Consider the following 18290-nt stretch of genomic DNA (forward strand, 5'->3'; position numbering starts at 1 on the left):
TTGTGGGCTCACAAACTACAAGGTCCAGTGTCATGTATCCAGCATGTTGCTTATATCTCCACCATTCTATTAGATAATTCATATTTATTTAGCATTCATCACATCAGAGTTTCAGAAATTTCCTGCCATATATTTAAAAATATATATCATATATAATTTATTCCTAATCCTCAAAGTTAATTCCTCTATAGCTATCTATTATTAACTGTATTACTCCAATTTTTCAAGATCATTTGAAAGAGTTGAGAAATGCATTGAGGTGAATGCTTGCACCAAACTATTGTCATCAGCAAATTCACACATGATTTCAACATATAAAAACATTACTATAATTTATAAACAATACAAAAATAACCAAAAATTACAAAAAGCTTACATAATAACAACTTGGCACAGTATATACAGCATTCTACTCCTGGGAGAAAATGTTGAGCAAATAAACTGACAGGAAAGTTTTTTTAAGGTACAAAATATGTCATAAGATCAGAGAATACCTGCAGGTAGATATTCCATACCACTTACATTATAAAATTATTTTCCATTTTAATTGATGCTTATAATGCTGACCTTAACATTATAAAATTCTTAAGCATTTCTATATTTTAAAAATCATTAATGCTTCATTTAATTTTAGTGCTGGATCCATTTCAGGGTATTCTTATTCTTTGACAAATGCTAATTCCATTATGACAATTTATGATCTCATTTTTAAAAAAAAATCTTTTTAACAATCCAGTATAGCATTTGGTCTTCAATACTTTTTGAAGAATGCTGAATGCAGAAAACTATTCTCCAGAGAACTATCTGGAAGTTGGTATGAAGGGTGGTATGATACCACAGCATTGCCCCATAAAACATCTAGAGCAGTACTCAGTACTCAGGTCGTGCTCTCCAAAATAGAATTGGGCTCAATCTGCATATTTTTAGTAACACTGTTTGCTGCAGAGCAGACCTAAAAAATAGGATTGAGTTAATTCTGAGTATATGAAGTCTTGAGATTGATATTCATATGGCAGATCACTAAGCATCTCACTTAAAGCTGATTTAGTTTTTCAAAGTACATTATAACAGTATAATGCCTTCTATGTTCTGCTTTCCTGGACGCTACCTCAACAGAAGACTTGCACATTCAAACTGTGATGTGAGAGGTTGTACAACGATTGTTTTGCTGACCAGGTGGGAAGTCTCCTCAAATTAGCTGTCCATTATTTAACACCAGCTGAACAGCTGGGGTCATAGAGCAAACACAGTTATCTACTGCACACAGATCTTATTTCAATATACCACGAAGCCAACCTGCACTACAGATGCTAGCTAGCATCTTAATTGTGAATTTTCAGATATGTAGCTCCTATCAAAAGTCCAGCTGAGATGATAGATATTCCATGGGGAGAGCCTCAGGAACATTTCTCATGTATATCTTGGTAGTGGGTTAGATTCCTGGAAGCTATATACCAATACTGTTACCCTGGGTCTTTGTAGAAACATCACAACCCTGATTTTTTTTTTTTAACTCAAGGCCCAATGGAGGAAATGGACATACAAGGAAATCTTATGTACTGTATGGAGAACTATCAAAGACTCACTCTACTGTTTTGTGTGATATCTCTCATTTAAAGAACCACAAAATAAAATTATCTGATCTCAGAATTAGGAATAAAGTCCTACCTGAAAAATAGATGCACCATCATTCATCAGATAACAGCTGTGTCTCCCAATATTAAGCCTTTTTTTTCCTACCCTTGGCTACAAGGAAAATTGGAACTACAATACTTTACAGTCGTCCCTCGCTATATCATAGTTCACTTATTGCAGCTTTGCAGCATCACTGTATTGCGGGGTTTTAGAAACAATTAAAAAAAAAACCCATGACACAGTGAAGCCCCAATAAGTGAACCACGATATAGTGAGGGATGACTGCATACTCAAACCATTATCAGACATTATCCTAGGCTTTTTGAAAAGTACCACCTTCCCTTCTTGTTATTTGGTGCTTGTATTTTTACCCTGATCTTAATGGTAATGGGATACCTGCATTTCTTACTTTAAAGTGCAAATGCTTTTAGTAATAGTCCCATAATGATAAGAGAAGCATGTAAAACTCCAGTGTGTGTCCAAGACCTTTAGTTAAATTACCTCATGTAAATCAAAATAAAAATATTTCAAATGCCACATATGTATAAGATTTTTTTCCCAAAAACAAATTTTCAATATGCTGAAAATGCAATAAAATATATGTAAAATGCTTTCAAATAAATGAAATTTAGAATTCTATTAAAGAATCCATTCAATTAGCAATTTGTTTCTGGTATGAAAAATAGTATCGGATATGCCTTAAAGTTGTGTTGTGTGTTTTTTTTTTTTTGGTTAGGTTTGCGTAAATCTTTTTATTTTGGCCTACTTTCATAGTAGATTATAACAATGAGTTTCCATTGGAAGTTAAAATTCCAGTTACTTCTACCCACCAGAATGTCATTAGACAGTCAAAGGTAGAGCGAGTATTCCTTTTAAGGAAGATTACAATCTTCAGATGACAGCTAAAATATACGACTTGTATCAGAGGGCCTATACTATTATTTCTTGAATATCTGCAGAAATGCGGTTACTCTTAAAATTCTGCTTCAGTTTACTGAAAGTAAATACTGGGATGAATTTTGCTCTGCAAAATGTGTTAGGACAGTCATAGTGGTTAATTTTTGCTCTAATGTGTTGCCTGGAGTTGTGTGTAAAACCTGGTATTGTTAGTGCAGTGTGAAGTGTAGAAATTCATGTTTGTTTCTGAAGAAAATTAGGTTTAATATAAAGTATCTTAATATAGTCCGTAGAGTAATGAAAAGCCTGTTTTCCAGTGAGTGCAAGCAAGTAATGAACTATATTTTGAAACTAAAATTATATAATTAAAAATTCAATGTCAATATATATGGTACCAACGTAACTAAATGAGCATAGATATGGTTGTCATTAATTCAAATTATTGCCCATGTTTTTAAAAGAAAGCATAAGATTTAACATAAGTGCACTAAATTTACTATACTCTATCCTATGTAAAAATGTGCTGGGATAGTCTAAATCAATTTATGCATTTAAAAGTTAAAGTGAACAAATTTAAAATACTAATAGTAAACAACCCTGCTTTAGTAATACTGCCTTATAGATGTGCTCACAATTTTAAGTCTTGATCACATTTCTGCATCATAAAAAACTGTCCTCATTATTCCATTTTTCACTGGTAAACCAATGCAAAATGTTCTAAGAGTATTGATCTCTACCTAACTTTGTATTAACTTTCTGAGTAGTGATGGCTCCTTTGACAAGCTTTTAGCAAATTTAATATAAGTTGTTTAAATAGTTATTAACACCCATAATTTAAAAAGTACTTTTTATTCCTAATTTGCATTGTCAAGAGTAGCAATTTCATTACAATGATTATGTTAAAATGTGCATTTGTTAATACACAAGAAAAATGTTTAAATCTGATGGGAAATTAGAAAATATCAAGTAAAAACGAAAGATGTTCTAGAGGTAATGCAAATAATTACACATATAGAAACTTTAAAGGATATTTTAAATGTTTTCACCTGCTTAAAAACATAGGCTGAGGAAGCTATCAGCACTGAAAGTGACCATACACACTATGCCATGAGTTTGTAGATCAATAACTAAGATTCCAAGTAAAAAAGAAAAAAAATTGCTAGTAGGGTAAAATACCCTTCAAGCAGTAAGGCAATCTCAGTAACAACTCTGCAAGGAATTCTACACAATCACAACTCTCTGTGACTATTCTTCAAACCAGGATTTGCTGTTTTTTGTCATGTGTTGAGTACCCCTAGTCACAATGATTTATTACTATACATTTCTTTGGATCTTCATAGAATGTATTGACAAATACCATACATCCAATAATGAGTTGGCTGGGAATAAAATTGTCTAAACTCACTGATCCTTTCTCAGCGGGCACTACTTCCTTTCATAAAATTTAGCAAAGGAATATGAACAAAAATCTGTAAATAACAGAGTCATCATTCTAAAACACATGGACCATGGTGTGTTCAGAGTCTAATGCAATTTGTGATGGCAGATTGAAATTTATTTTACAGTCAAAATTCATGGATTCTTAGGATGTTAACAGAGTTGTAAACATTCAATTTCATTAATTCATCATGCAAGAGTAAAAAGACCATTGCATAAAGCATGCAATATTGTTTGTAGCTTATTACTATGGTTCAAATCAAACCAGCAGGTTATACTCCTGTTTGGAGGAAGTCAGCTTCCTTCTTTTTCTCTGATTACATCTGAAAATGCGTGGCCACAAAATAGTGCCAGATTAATGCATATTCACCCTCACTGCTGGAGAAGCATTGCTTTTATTGATGGTGGGTCAATATCCACATCAAATCACACATTATTGTATACAAATTACACCATATCTGCCATTATGAAACAATAAGAGGGCAAGAGTGTCCCTTCCCCAAGGGAATCTAAAAATCTAAATAACAGAAGCAGACATATATTCATGAAACTATTGTAGAGCATAAGCAGATGCAGGTGAATATATAGACTACAAAATAACTATTGAAGGAAATATATAGTAAGGGAGTGACTTGGGATATAGCCAGTTAATGGTTTATACGAGGAATTTTCAAATATTCACCTTTAGCAGAAAGTAATATAATGAAATGACTTTCTTTGAGCCTTTATCATCTGAGGGATTAAGTACCATATGAATTTAAAATTCTCGACTCCATTTAAAATTCTGAAATGATTGTGCTTTGAGAATGTTTAGTAAAGCTATTTGTGTGTATATGTTTACATTTATTATTTTAGTAGGGGCTGAACAAAAATAAACCAGTTAAAACTATACTAGGGAAGGACATCAGCCATGATAGAGCATATGCCTAGATTCTAATGAACATTAGATTTTAAAAAGAGTTATATAACACATTTGAAAACTGCTTTCTTCAGTATATTAAAGAAAATTATAAATACCTGTCTGGCATTAATAAATATAAGATTTATAGATGGAAGAAAATAATGGAATTCTAAGAAATTTTCCAGTCTTATGGAGGAAAGTTTTCCTCACTTTTCAAAATCACTTCTAAACACTAATCTAGTTCCAATAGCAAATGTATTAAGATTGGAACTAAGCAAGCGAGAACATAAAACATAGTAGTTTAGAGTTAGAAGGCTCCAATATCATTTACATATGGTGAAACTACAGCCCAAAGAAGTCACTCACTGATTGGACTAAGGTCACAGAAAGTGAGAAATCTAGGACTAGAAATCAGACCTCATAACTGGCATTCTAGTGTGACTCTACCTTATAACAGGCTGTCTCTTACAATGCAGAACTACAGAAAAATGTTCCTTATAAAGGAAATTGAGGCCAACAAAATTTAATTTCATTAAGGAGTTATATATAAAAATAGGTCTAGAAGTAGTATATAGGTCTACTTTTTCAAATATCCTGAACTAGTTAATGTTTTTACCTAGACAGAATTTAGTTTAATTTTGTAATTTCAAGGGTTTTAAGGATAACTGTCCTTCGCATGGTTGTACTGGGTTGAATATCATCTACCTAGAAAGGATTGTATCGCCTTATTTGGAAGTAAGGTATTTACAGGTATAATTAAGTGTGGAGATAACATAATACTGGATTAGGGTAAGTCTTAAATTCAGTTAAATGTGTTCTTAAGCTAGACACAGAAAAGACACAGAGACACACAGGGGATAGAACAAGGGAGATAGGTTTAGAGTTACAATGCCATAACCCAAGGGCTGCCAGTAGCAGGAGGTAGCAAGGAAAGATCCTCACCTAGAGCCTTAGAAGGGACCTTCCTGACAAAACCTTGATACCAGACTTGTGGCTAACTGAACCATAAAAGAATAAATTTTTAAAATATTTTATTTATTTATTTTTAGACAGAGGGGAAGGAAGGGAGAGAGGGAGAGGAAACATCAATGTGTAGTTGCCTCTCATGCACTGCTAAGTGGGGACCTGGCCTGCAACCCAGGTATGAGTCCTGATTGGGAATTGAACCGGCAATGCTTTGGTTCACAGACAGATGCTCAATCCACTGTGCCACACTAGCCAGGGCGAATTTTGTTTTCTTTAAGTTACCCAGTTTTTGGTAACTGTTATGGAAATTCTAGGAAACTAAAACAATAATATTAAATGATCCCTGCTGAATTTCAATGATTATTTAGTATATTATATAAGCCACTATGCATTCAAGGTAATTTATCCTTTTACAGACTGTTTTTCTTTTCTTTGTTTTCTCTGTAATTTACTTCTTGTTATATAAACTATGCTCATTCTTGAGTCTATTCTTACATTGGTTTCCTCCTTTTCTGATTTTTTTGTTGTTCATTTTGTTGTTGTTTCAGAGCTGTTGTTTGTTTATTAGTCTCTATACAAAAGGAAGACTATTTAGTTCTTTGCTTTGATGGTTTGATTACCTAATTTTTGCGTTTCTGTAAGGGGTATTTTAAACTAGGAGATGGTTAGATAACCTTATCTACAGTTGCTGGTGGGTTTAAATCTGATAGAAATAGAAGGTGAAGTTTAGACTATGAAATGGTTATTAAGCATTTCTAAGGAATAAAATGAGGTGTTTGTTTTTTTTATTTGGAAACTTTGGAATGATAAAGTGAAATAGGTTTCTTTCCAGCAGAACTTTTAAAAGCCTTAAAAAAAACACACTGCTACTGTTTACTGTAAATTCCCCAAACGGAAAAATGCACTATACCTGCAAAACTTATTTAACTATGTGATGTAGACACAAAACCTACCACCATCACTTTTCCACGTTCTTGAGGGGTAGGTTGAGGAGAAAACCCCTTACTAGGAAAACAGATTTTCGAAACAGAGACTACTGGTAGATAAAAGTCCAAGGAGAGACCACTGCTTGGAGGTGGCTTACTAGAATTGGGTTCTCAGGACACTCAAAGGAAACATAAGGACAGTAGTGCTCCTTGTTTTTTATCCTCTTTCCAAAACACACACATATACACACAGGCACACTAGAGACACTTTGTGGTAGCAATATGCTGCTTTTGCTCATGTACTCAATTTGTAATCCCACAACAAATAAAGTTAAAATCTGAATGCATAGGATGAATAAAATAACCCTTGATCTTCAGGAGATCTCCTTAAAATAACTTTCCTTCTCATCTTTATTAAAGTGACTGTGCTGTCTGGTGCCTGACAAGCACATATCACCTTCTTAGGGGAACACTTTATAAAGTCAGCTCCTGAGGTAACAGTCCAAGGTGGACAAATCCTGGACCATATCACCCTGCCATCCTCTCCCTTACCAAAAGAAAGCTGACTCCATTAGGCATGGTGGCCTGAAATGTGGCATGGTAAGGACTTAATCTGGCCTACAGACTGAGTTGGCCTCTCATGAAAAGCTTTGCCCAAGCAGAACCAAATGGGGACCAGAATCATCCCATTAAGACTCTCACCTGGGCAATACAGAGAAAGCCAAGCAGTTAATATCAGGAAAGGAAGCTGCCAGTGGCAGTAATCAGAGCGATGCTCTGTGAATTTCTGCTGCTGAAGTAAGGAAGGCTCATGACAAAAATGATCAGGCTCTAGGACTACCTTAGGATGTCAGATGACCTTCTATATCAGCCTCCACGAAGCACAGCTATACAACGGTTGCTGGAATTCCTGTGAGATTTCTAGCTCCCTGTTTCAACCCAGAGTTATCCTTTAAAAATCTAGGTCAGATCATGCCATTACTCTCTCAAAACTCTCTAAGAGCTTCCCAAATCTCTCAGAATAAAAGCCAAAGTCTTTCCAATGGCTCCCAAGACTTCATTCTCTGCCTCCAGCCAGCTGGCCTCTTCAACATTCCTGAACAAGGCAAACATTTGTTTTTGCTGGTTCCTGTTTCTAACAATGTTCCTTCTCTAGTGAACCATATAGCTCATTCCCACACTTCCTTTAGACCTCTGCTCAAATATTATTAAAGTCAAGGAGGCCTGCACTGACCATCTGATAAAAAATAGCAACATCCCCTCCCTAGCACAGATCACACCCTGACATTTTATGTGTACTTTAAAAAAAAAATTCTGACTTCCCTCCCTGGCTAGGTAGCTCTGTTAGTTAGAGCATCATCCCAATATGTCAAGGTTGATCATTCGATCCCCAGTCAGGGTACAGACAAGAATCAACCAATGAACGCATAAATAAGTGGAGCAACAAATCAGTGTTTCTCTCCCTCCCTCCCTTCCTTTATTTCTCTAAATAAATAAAAATTCATTAAATTATCTGACTTCTCTTACTGGAAAATAAGTTCCATATGGACAAGAATATTGTTTTGTGACTCCATATGGGATATTCCTCTGCCATGTACAAACAAATCACATAATATTAGCTGCTATTCACTGAACTACTCCAACTTTAGGTATTACCAAAGACAACTAACTCTTAATAGTATAATAGTAAAAACTATTTTCTTAATATGTCAGGTAGTAATAAATGGATATAAGTATTATGTGGATGACATTTGAATTATTACAGGTATCATCCCTAATGGACAGGGCAAATAAGTCCCAAATTTCACTATTCAGAGCCATGTTGTCATCAGAAAAAGATACTTTTCAATGTAATGATATATATTCTTAAGATATCATACTTCAAAAAATAAATGCATTGGTTTGTAGAACATGTAGACTTTCACATTATTTTTTAATCAGTGAAAATACAGTCTCAAGAGGTACGGTAGTATCATTAAAATTAATGAGTCATAGGACTAAGTTTTCTATAACAAGAATAAATAGTTTTGTTTATTAAACTGGTAGGTGAGTTCACAACTGTTCATAATTTTTGCTGGAAGATTTCATAATAGATTTTTAAAAATAAAGTCAGATAAATCTTAACAAAAGAAATAATATCAAAATATTTAGTATGTGACAAGAGTGAAAGGAGTATCTTTTGAAAGATGTTCCACCCTGGCTGGCATAGCTCAGTGGATTAAGCTCGGGCTGCAAACCAAAGTGTCACAGGTTCGATTCCCAATCAGGGTACATGCCTGGGTTGCAGGCCATAACCCCCAGTAACCGCACATTGATGTTTCTCTCTCTCTCTCTTTCCCTCTCTAAAAATAAATAAATAAAATCTTAAAAAAAAAGAAAGATGTTCCTTATTGAGGTAGAATTAAAAAGTGGTTAAGGGCCCAGGCTCTGGAGATAACACTGTCTGAGTTGGAATCTCAGCTCTGACAGTTAGTAGCCATGTAATGTTAAAATGGAAAAAATTACCAAATCTTTCTGAACCTTAATTTTCTCATCTATAAAATGAGAATAATATTAATACTACTAATAAAGATAACCTGGTTAAATGTATATTTCAAACTCATAGACCATTTCCTGGGGGATAATAAACACTATACAGTATTCCTTGTCATTATTTTTAAATATTTTTAAAGATATCAGTAGGATATCTAGGAAAGCATTTGGAGACAGAGTCTGAATATTAAGAGAGCAGTCTAAGTTGGAAATATAAATCCAGGCATAACATGGAGGGATGGACACACATACATGCATGCACGCACTCTTAAAACAGTGCCTAGCAGATAAGTACTATGTAAATGTTAAAATGTTCACATGATACAGTGTGCAGATGATGTTTTATTGAGTTGTATACTTGAAATCTATATGGTTTTCCAAAAGAATGTCACCCCAATAAATTCAATTAAAATGGTAGCTATTATTTTAATATTATCCAATCGTTATTTTAATAACCATTTTATTTTTTTGTTTCTTTGTTTCATATTTTTATTTTGTTTAAGATTTTATTTATTTATTTTTAGAGAGGGGGAGGGAGGGAGAGAAACATTAATGTTTGGTTGCTTCTCATGTGCCCCCTACTGGGCACCTGGCCTGCAACCCAGGCATGTGCCCTGACTGGGAACTGAACAGGCAACCCTTTGGTTTGAAGGCCAGCACTCAACCTACTGAGCCACACCAGCCAGGGCTAATAACCATTTTAGAAGTCAACTGGATTTAAGCTGTTAAAATGAAACTTAACATTTAAATACGCAGAGTAGGTTTAATGAATGCAAATAATTCTTGGCAGTTACCATTTTTGATACATCATAATAAAAAGTAGATTGAAATTGAAAAAAAGAATTTATATTTCTCAATTATACTTTAAATCTAAATCTAAATTTAGCAGATAAAAGTACTAAAATCATTACTAGCATTTATGACACAGTAATAATATAAGCTCTGACTTGAAAACATTTTCAAATTTACTTATTCAGTTAATTTAGAATCAACTTCAATGTAGTGCATATACTTCACATGCCTAGGAGCCATAGAAAAACAAGGCCAAGTAGACCATAATCATCATTTAAGGTCTTTAGATTCTTTAGGCTTAAATGACCCTTCCCAAAATAGCTGATGGTATTTGCCCAGGATTTGTATCTTATCCTCAAATGTTTGGTTCACACACAAAGCAAGACCAGCAAGGAAGGGCAGCACAGGCCAAGTAATTCACCATCTAAACAAAACTGAAAAAGAAGTATGCATGCCAGGCAGATGGTTTAAAGTGCATTTTTTAAAATCTTCCATCCCTAACATACACCAAGTGTGTATGTATACAATAATCTAGCAATTATATTCTGCCTAAAAATGTTGATTTCAACTTACATTAGAGGTAGCCCTACTTACTATTTTTCCACTTGCAGTCCCTTACCTACAGCAGAATCCCAGGAAAGCACATGATTCCATTCAGAAGAATAAGAGATGGATGGGTACTGGGATATTAACAAACCTAAAAAGATCCCCAAGGAACACACATGGACAGTTCCCCTCAGAGGACAAGGAGGGAAAGCAGATGGTCCTGGACTTTAAATTGAGGTGTATATATCACATCAGTTCCCAGGCACAAAGGCAGCCCAAAGGCTCTTTTTCCCCTTTTCCACATTCTGAAGGGGTATTTCTAGAGTAGGGGAAAAAACGTGGATACCTATCCAATGGCCAGTTGAATAAATTTGGACCATTAGAAGAGTGATTCTAAAGTCATAAAAATATCAGAGTTTAATCTCACATTTCATGCACTTTTATTAAGTGATATCACAAAAGACCATTATGTCTTCTAGACTATTTCTTTCTGCACTCAGATTCTGATGAAGCAATATTCCCCTCATTGCCTCTTCCCTAGTCTGATTTTCCCCAAAGCAGGCAACCTTTTTAACAGAGTACAAAAACAGGTTTATAGTATGTTAACCATTGGTGGTTTAAAGGTGCCATTTATGATTACTTGGCTCTTGAGGGGAAGAAAGGTAAAGTTTATGCCTCAAAATACTTAAGTAAGTATTGATGGTTTTCTAAAGGCTGACAATGAGAGGCCACATTATGACAGTAGTCTTCCTAACAGTATGGATTACTAGTAATGGTGCATTTAAGGGATTTTCTGTTTTTGCATCTTCTTTTTATAATCCAATTAAGACAAATGATGCTTTATTCTTCTACCTGTCTGAATGACTATATACACATTTTTTCTCTAATGTAATAAAATTAGTAGCTTGGAAAATACCATCTTTAGTGTAAGTATTACTGAGGGCTTACCTCGATTTTTAAAAGTCCCACACAGTTAATATAATCTATACTAAAATAAATTATTAGCACAAAGATATGTTATTAGTATTATATAGAGAAGAAAAAAATTATTCTGGATAATTAAAAGTATTATTCCTTAAAAACAAAAGGTTTTATCAAGTATACTTAGAAAAAAATCACAACAAAGAGTTTACAAAAGTATTTTAATAAAATGTTCAAATAAATTTCAGTTAAACTTACTAAGCTTAATATTCCTATAATTATATTTTGTTTGTATAACCTATAAGAAAGAAAGCTTATTATATATAAAATAGAGCATTCAGGACTATTAATAATTCTCTGGGACATCAAACTTACAGAAATCAAGCATCAATGTACCACATAACTACAACAGATTGTAATTTAATCCAAATATCACATCTTATTTGAAGAAATATCCATTAAACAATCACATTTTTGAAAAGCATTCAAAACTGACAATTATTCTAACACAGTATAATTTCATTTTTTAAAAAAATAAACCTATAGTAAGAAAAATAAATCATTCAATAAACACTGGAACTAAGCATTTGAATTCACAAGTTGCTATCTTTAGCACATTTAAATTAATTGCTAGATTTAGCAAGAGGTAGCAATGACTACAATAAGCCAAATCAAAACAGAAAATAAGTCTAATGTAAAAACAACAGAATTGTTTTTGTCTCTTAGCTGGCTCCATGACTGCATCTATTTTTGCCTAATATATAGATATTTCAGAAACAAGAAGCTCCCATGCAACTAAATAATAATTTTCAACTTGTTCTGTATCTTTTCTCCCCAAAATTCAACTGATTGAAAATATTTTCATTTCCTTGCTGGTAAAAACTGTAAAAGTCCAATCAATTATCCACCTCGATCTCCCTTTGAGCTTCAAATATCGTTAGAAAAACAGAAAAGTTCAAAGCAGTTGGAAAAGCTGAGATGTTCCAAAGGAATGCCAGTTGAGATCTTTTGTTAAAAACACCTACTTCCTAAAAGTCAACAGGTCAAACTTCGTCACAGTTGGAGGCAGGTATCTTCAGGAAATGTAAAAACTTCTTGCTGATTCACTCAGCAGATTTAAAATGTTCTCCATCCACATTGGGGTACATATGGCCCTGGACCATCAGATATTCAAGGGCTTCCTTGATGGCATTGATACTCAGGCTGCAAAGCTCGGTCTGGGTCTTGAGCTCCTGAATGTTCTTACCTTCCTGTTGAGGACACTCAGGAATTAAATGCAGCACATCCTTTTGGATGAACTCAGGGCTGGCCTCACTATGCTCTGGAGGCTGATCCACTTTGTATGGAGCAACAAGTGCACTCTGCCCAAAGTTCACACTGACCATTTCCAGAATATGTTAGGTGAACTTGTTCATGTCTTCCAGGATGCAGATCTGCAATACCTCAAGGATCTTCACCTCTGCAGAACCACTGAGGATACCAAACACTGTAGCATAAACTTCCACCTGATACGGAGTCAGCTCCTATTTTGCTTTACCTCTGCCTAGCCAGTGGTGGGCATCAATAAGCTTGGTGGTCTATCATCAATCTTGTAAAGAATGTAATTTGACACTTTCTCTGCCTTTCTGATGATCTCTGTGATTGAGACCTGGAAAACTACTATTCCCCTAACCTTGAAAACACTCTTGACCAGAGTGGTTGTGAGCAGCTAATTCACACAACAAGGTATAATGTTCTCAACTCGAGCCCTGGATCTTCGAGCTCTCAGAACAGGAGCTGTGCCAACCTGAAACAGTATGTCAGTGTTGCCACTGACTCCACTCATGGCAGAGAGGCCACCATGGCCCCCAAACCCATCCCCATTCATCTTAACCAAAGCACAAGCAGATGAGTTGGCATGACTTGGCTCTACTCAGCAAGTTCCTCAAGCAAGCTTCCACTTCTACCAAGGGTTACATTGAATTCATGGTTTGTGAGGATACACGCAGCTCTGTGTCACCATGGATCCAATCAGCTACCAGAATGCAACTGCCTCCAGCCAGTCAGGACCTGCCAGCTTTTCTCCTCATCCCATAGTTCTTTGGAGTTGTCTAGTACTTGTCGATGCTACATTTTAAAAGCCCAGTGTATAATTTCAGGTCTCTCCTGCCATCCAATAAAAAGGCATTTTTGCTATCTTCCCTGGACTCCTTCTTTCCAAAATTTCACAAGTTCTTCCACAGTCACTTTTTTAAAAGATTTTATTTATTTATTTATTTATTTATTTTTAGAGAGTGAGGAAGGGAGTGAGAAGGAAGGGAAAACAAACATCAATGTGACAGAGAAAGTGAAACGTCCATCAGTTGCCTCTCACACACCCCCAGGGAACCAGGACCACAACCAAGGGAGGAATGTGCCCTGACCCCAATGGAACTTGCTTGGGTTTGCTGGACGAGGCCCAAGCCACTGATTGGGTCACACCAATCAGAATTTCCGCAGTTGCTTCTTAAAGATTAATTTATTCACTCACTGAATCAGTTAACCATTACACACAAATTTCAGAACACACACGTTCACTATGGTAGAATGCTGTAGGTTACATGATGGAGGGATGACAAGAAGTTCAGGTGGAGGCATAGACAGTAAAGGGGGGATACAGAACAAGAGACAGAAACTGGCGGGAGAGGATAACCATGGTTACTCTTAAAGAACTCATTCCTTGTTCAAATCATTAAAACCAGAAGGAAGCTACTTCTATAGTCACTTCTTTTTTAAAAATTTGTATTGTCAATCCTATTACAGGTGTCCCCATTCCCCTCCCTTTGCCTTCCTCTAACCAGCCCGCACCCCCTCTTCCCCTGGCCTTCACCACACTATCATCTGTGTCCATGAGAACATACATACATGTTCTTGAGCTACTAATCCCTTCACCTTCTTTTATCACTTCTTCAAGAACCATTCATTCACTCATTCAATCAGTTAACCATTCAATGAAATTTTTGGAATACATAAATGTGCTATGGCAGAGTGCTGCAGGTTACATGGGCATGAAGGAGGCAGGGGCATGAGAGAGGGGTAGAGGGTGAAGGGCAACTAGAAGGAAAGGATTGGGGGACATGGTATGTGGGGGATCACCACTTTGGTTACTGTTCTCAAAGAATTCACATGCTGTTCAAATCATTAAAACCAGAGGCCTCTGGAAGAAATAGAAAGATAGCCACCTTTGAATGATTATATTGAAATGTAAGTTCATCTTACCACTTTCTTTTAAAAGTTTTTATTGAAGAATTATAATTTTTCAGTTTTTCTGCCAAATGCACTAGAGATTAAAATGAATATAGTTGTCCTGGCCAGGTGGCTCAGTTGGTTGGAGTGTGATCCCCAACACCAAAAGAATTGAGGTTTGCTCCCTACCCTGCCCCCCCTCTATCGGGCGCCTACTGGAGGCAACCCATAGATGTTTCTTTCTCTCTCTCTCCCCCTCTCATTCTGTCTCTCTAAAAGCATATCTTTGGTTGAGGATTTTAAAAAATGTTGTCCCCTGAACAACACGCTCTGTGCAGTTCAAACCTGTACTGTTCAAGGGTAAACTGGTGCTGGGAATCTAGGTTATGCAGATGCTTAACTTAAGTTATAAGCCAATTTTCCAGTCTGCAGGCAGTGGGCACCCCTACCCCCACCATGTTGTTCAAGGGTCAACTCTTCTATGATGAATTTGAATTGAATTTATACATAAATCCCAAGGGAACTACTGAGCTCTACATTATTTTCAAGGCTCTATAGCTAGGTCACAGAAGTTCAAGATGTGACCCCATTATATGTTAAGAACATGAATAAAATAAAAAGTCGATTTTTATATATTTTATGCATTTATTTCTGCACTGAAGCAGATAGCAATTGTGTGATTAGATCACACAATATTTTTATATTACACTGAAAGTCTATTTTTCTTATAAAAACATTTTATTTTTTGGTGTAATTTAAAGACTTTTTATGGTTAATATGGGAACATCAGTTACTGTAATACATCATTGGCAAGAAACTTCAACTAAAGTCTTTTTCAACAATTTTGAAGAGTTTATTAGTACTTTCATTTCTTTTATTGGGTAAATAACTAAAATTTTGCTATTCCAAATTATGGAAATATATAAGTGGTATATCTAAAATGTATAGAAGGTAACTTCTACATTTATATTTACTTCTCAAGTTAAGAAAAAAGGAATGAAACCATAGAGCCAATATGAGGGGGAACCAAAAAACCCAGGAATGTATTTATAAAAAAGTATGCATTTATTCTTATAGGTTTAAACTTCAGTCACCTTTCAAGTACTCTACATCTGATGAAACACACATATTGAGATGTTTTTTTCCACTGCTCCAATGATTTTTAAACAGTTTCTGAAATCATCGATTTTGATGCCTTTTAGTGCTTCTACCATTTTTTCAGCTTTTCCTCATCAGAATAACATTTCCCTTCGAACACTTTCTTCATCCAGGGAAACAAAAAGTGTTGCTTAGGGTGAGATCAGGTGAATAGGGTGAGCTCAGGCATGAGGGTCATATGCTGTTCAGCAGTCAAAAACTGCTGAACACTCACCATGGTGTGGGCAGGTGCACTCATAAATCACCCATCATGAAGTGAGCAAACAAAAAATATTCACTGAAGCTGAACACAGACTCTCACAACAACACCAGTTGGTACACTGACACAGAGACACAGATGGGTTCCTAAAACCCATCTCACCTAATGGGGGAAGCCTGTACTATAAGGGGCCGGCCCTTTAGAAGATAATTCCAGGTTTTTTGGGTCCCTCCTTTTACACTTGTATACTGAATTTGTTTTATAAAAAAATATATAATAATCATTACCTGGGTACAAAGATTTCCATGTAAATATGCATATTTAACTTCTGGATATATGTTTATATAACCAAAGAGGAACTACACATCTAAGCAATATTTGTTTTCTTAAAATTGAACATTATTAAAGATCAGATTAACTACACTTTCTTAAATGCTTACAACCTCATAATTAGACATTAATGTTTTATTACATTAGCTAACATTAGACATCTGATCAGAAAATCTTGAGGTTCACATGATTTAACTGATTATATTCCCAACAATTATACACAGTACAAATTGTATGAATCATATCAAAACAAATAAGAACCACCTACCTGACAGGATTGCTGGTTAAAGAAACCCTCAGAGATTCCAGGCAATTAAGAAGTTTCTCATCTGAAATACCAGATCTTAATTCATGAACATATTCTTGTGAAGACAGGGTGCATTCATGTTTGCTGTTTTTCAGTCCTCCCTAAATAGAAGAAAAGGATAGCAGTTAAGACAGATAACCGTTTGTTTTTATAAAACTTTTAAAATAAAATAATGCATAAAATATATTAAGATTTTACTATATAAAAATGTGTGCAGAGTGCTAGGCACTTAAAAATTCACGGTCACAAAACTGATGTGGTAAAATCACGTTGGGTGTATCTCAACACTCTCCTCAGCCTCATTTAAAAGAAAATTACACTGCTGATGCTCATGACCTGAATAGAATATGGACTTGAGTTAGATAAAGTATCACTGACAGGAACACTTAAATTTACAATTCATGTATTAGGATTAACATTAGCTGCTCCTCAACCCACAGGATGAACATTTAGCAATCATCTTATTAATTTTTCTAGCTAAGATATTTGTATTCTTTCCCACAAAACAGAGTGAATGAACTTTAATATAAAACATGATACATAACCCGCATTTATTGAAATGGAGTATCAGCCTATCTGAATAAACAAGTGAAAACAGTTGTTAAAGTGTAAAACAATATAGTCTCCTATTAGCATGTTAATCAAATTCATCTAAAACATTCATCAATTCCAATTTCTTTCTAACTTTGTTAGTCTCATTTTATAGATAAATCTTTTAAAAAGTCATTAATGCATTTATCTGATAGTGACTAGTTTTGAGCTTAATTTCCAATATAGGAGGGGTTATTTCTAGAACTCATTATAACATCACAGCTCTTTAGCTTTATCACCAAACCATATCTATCTAAGTAGTTTGGAGGAATGGCTGGGAGGAAAACATCAGCAACACATTCACTGTACCAATAATGCATAGTTTTACCTTTCAGACACACATAATCACAACTACCATTTAATACATTACAAACATATCCCTTTGAATAAAAACCCTTGCTTGATTCCCATTTTCTAAGTTCTTACAAATTATACTCAGTTTCTGCTAAGTATCTAAGCTGCAATAAGAAAAGTAATTTTTTTTTCATTTGGTAGAAGTCATAGCATTAGAATATATAGAATTAAAAAAAATACAATGTGTTAATAATGAAAAATGGATTACTTAGGATATTATACTATTGTCTTTTTATTGAGATCTTCTCAATATAGAAATTATCCATCATTTCTAATGTCTGATTTTTTAAAAAATTCCACTAAATAGTAAACATTTAAAGTCTAACGTCTTATATATGGAAACTATTCCCTTATAGCACTGTGGCCCTATCACTCCTATCACACATAAGACATTGGGGCAGAGGTCATTATTTGTGTCTGTCTCTCTTCTGGACTGGGAAGTCAATGTAAGCCAAGTACCTAACATAGTGAATGAATTTAGTGAGCGTTAACAAAAGTGTGCTGTTATTGAATCTTTCCATAACAATAACAGAACAAAGAATATAATTTCATACTTTTAGTGCCCATATTTTGTGTATTGGCCACTGACCTGAT

The 18290-nt window shown here is 34.9% G+C and overlaps 1 protein-coding gene across 2 annotated transcripts in view; it reads right to left on the reverse strand.

Moving 5' to 3' along the window:
• The window catches only part of DIAPH2 (diaphanous related formin 2), an 881199-nt gene that overhangs the window by 684311 nt on the left and 178598 nt on the right, over window positions 1-18290 (reverse strand). For both annotated transcript variants that reach the window (XM_045817492.1, XM_045817491.1), the window contains one exon: window positions 16713-16852. In XM_045817492.1, the coding sequence (XP_045673448.1) occupies window positions 16713-16852 (140 nt within the window). The remainder of the gene's footprint in view (window positions 1-16712; window positions 16853-18290) is intronic.

The sequence above is a fragment of the Phyllostomus hastatus genome, unplaced genomic scaffold (genome assembly GCF_019186645.2).
Source record: "Phyllostomus hastatus isolate PE091 unplaced genomic scaffold, TTU_PhHast_1.1 phas_scaffold_28, whole genome shotgun sequence".
NCBI classification, from domain to species: Eukaryota; Metazoa; Chordata; class Mammalia; order Chiroptera; family Phyllostomidae; genus Phyllostomus; species Phyllostomus hastatus.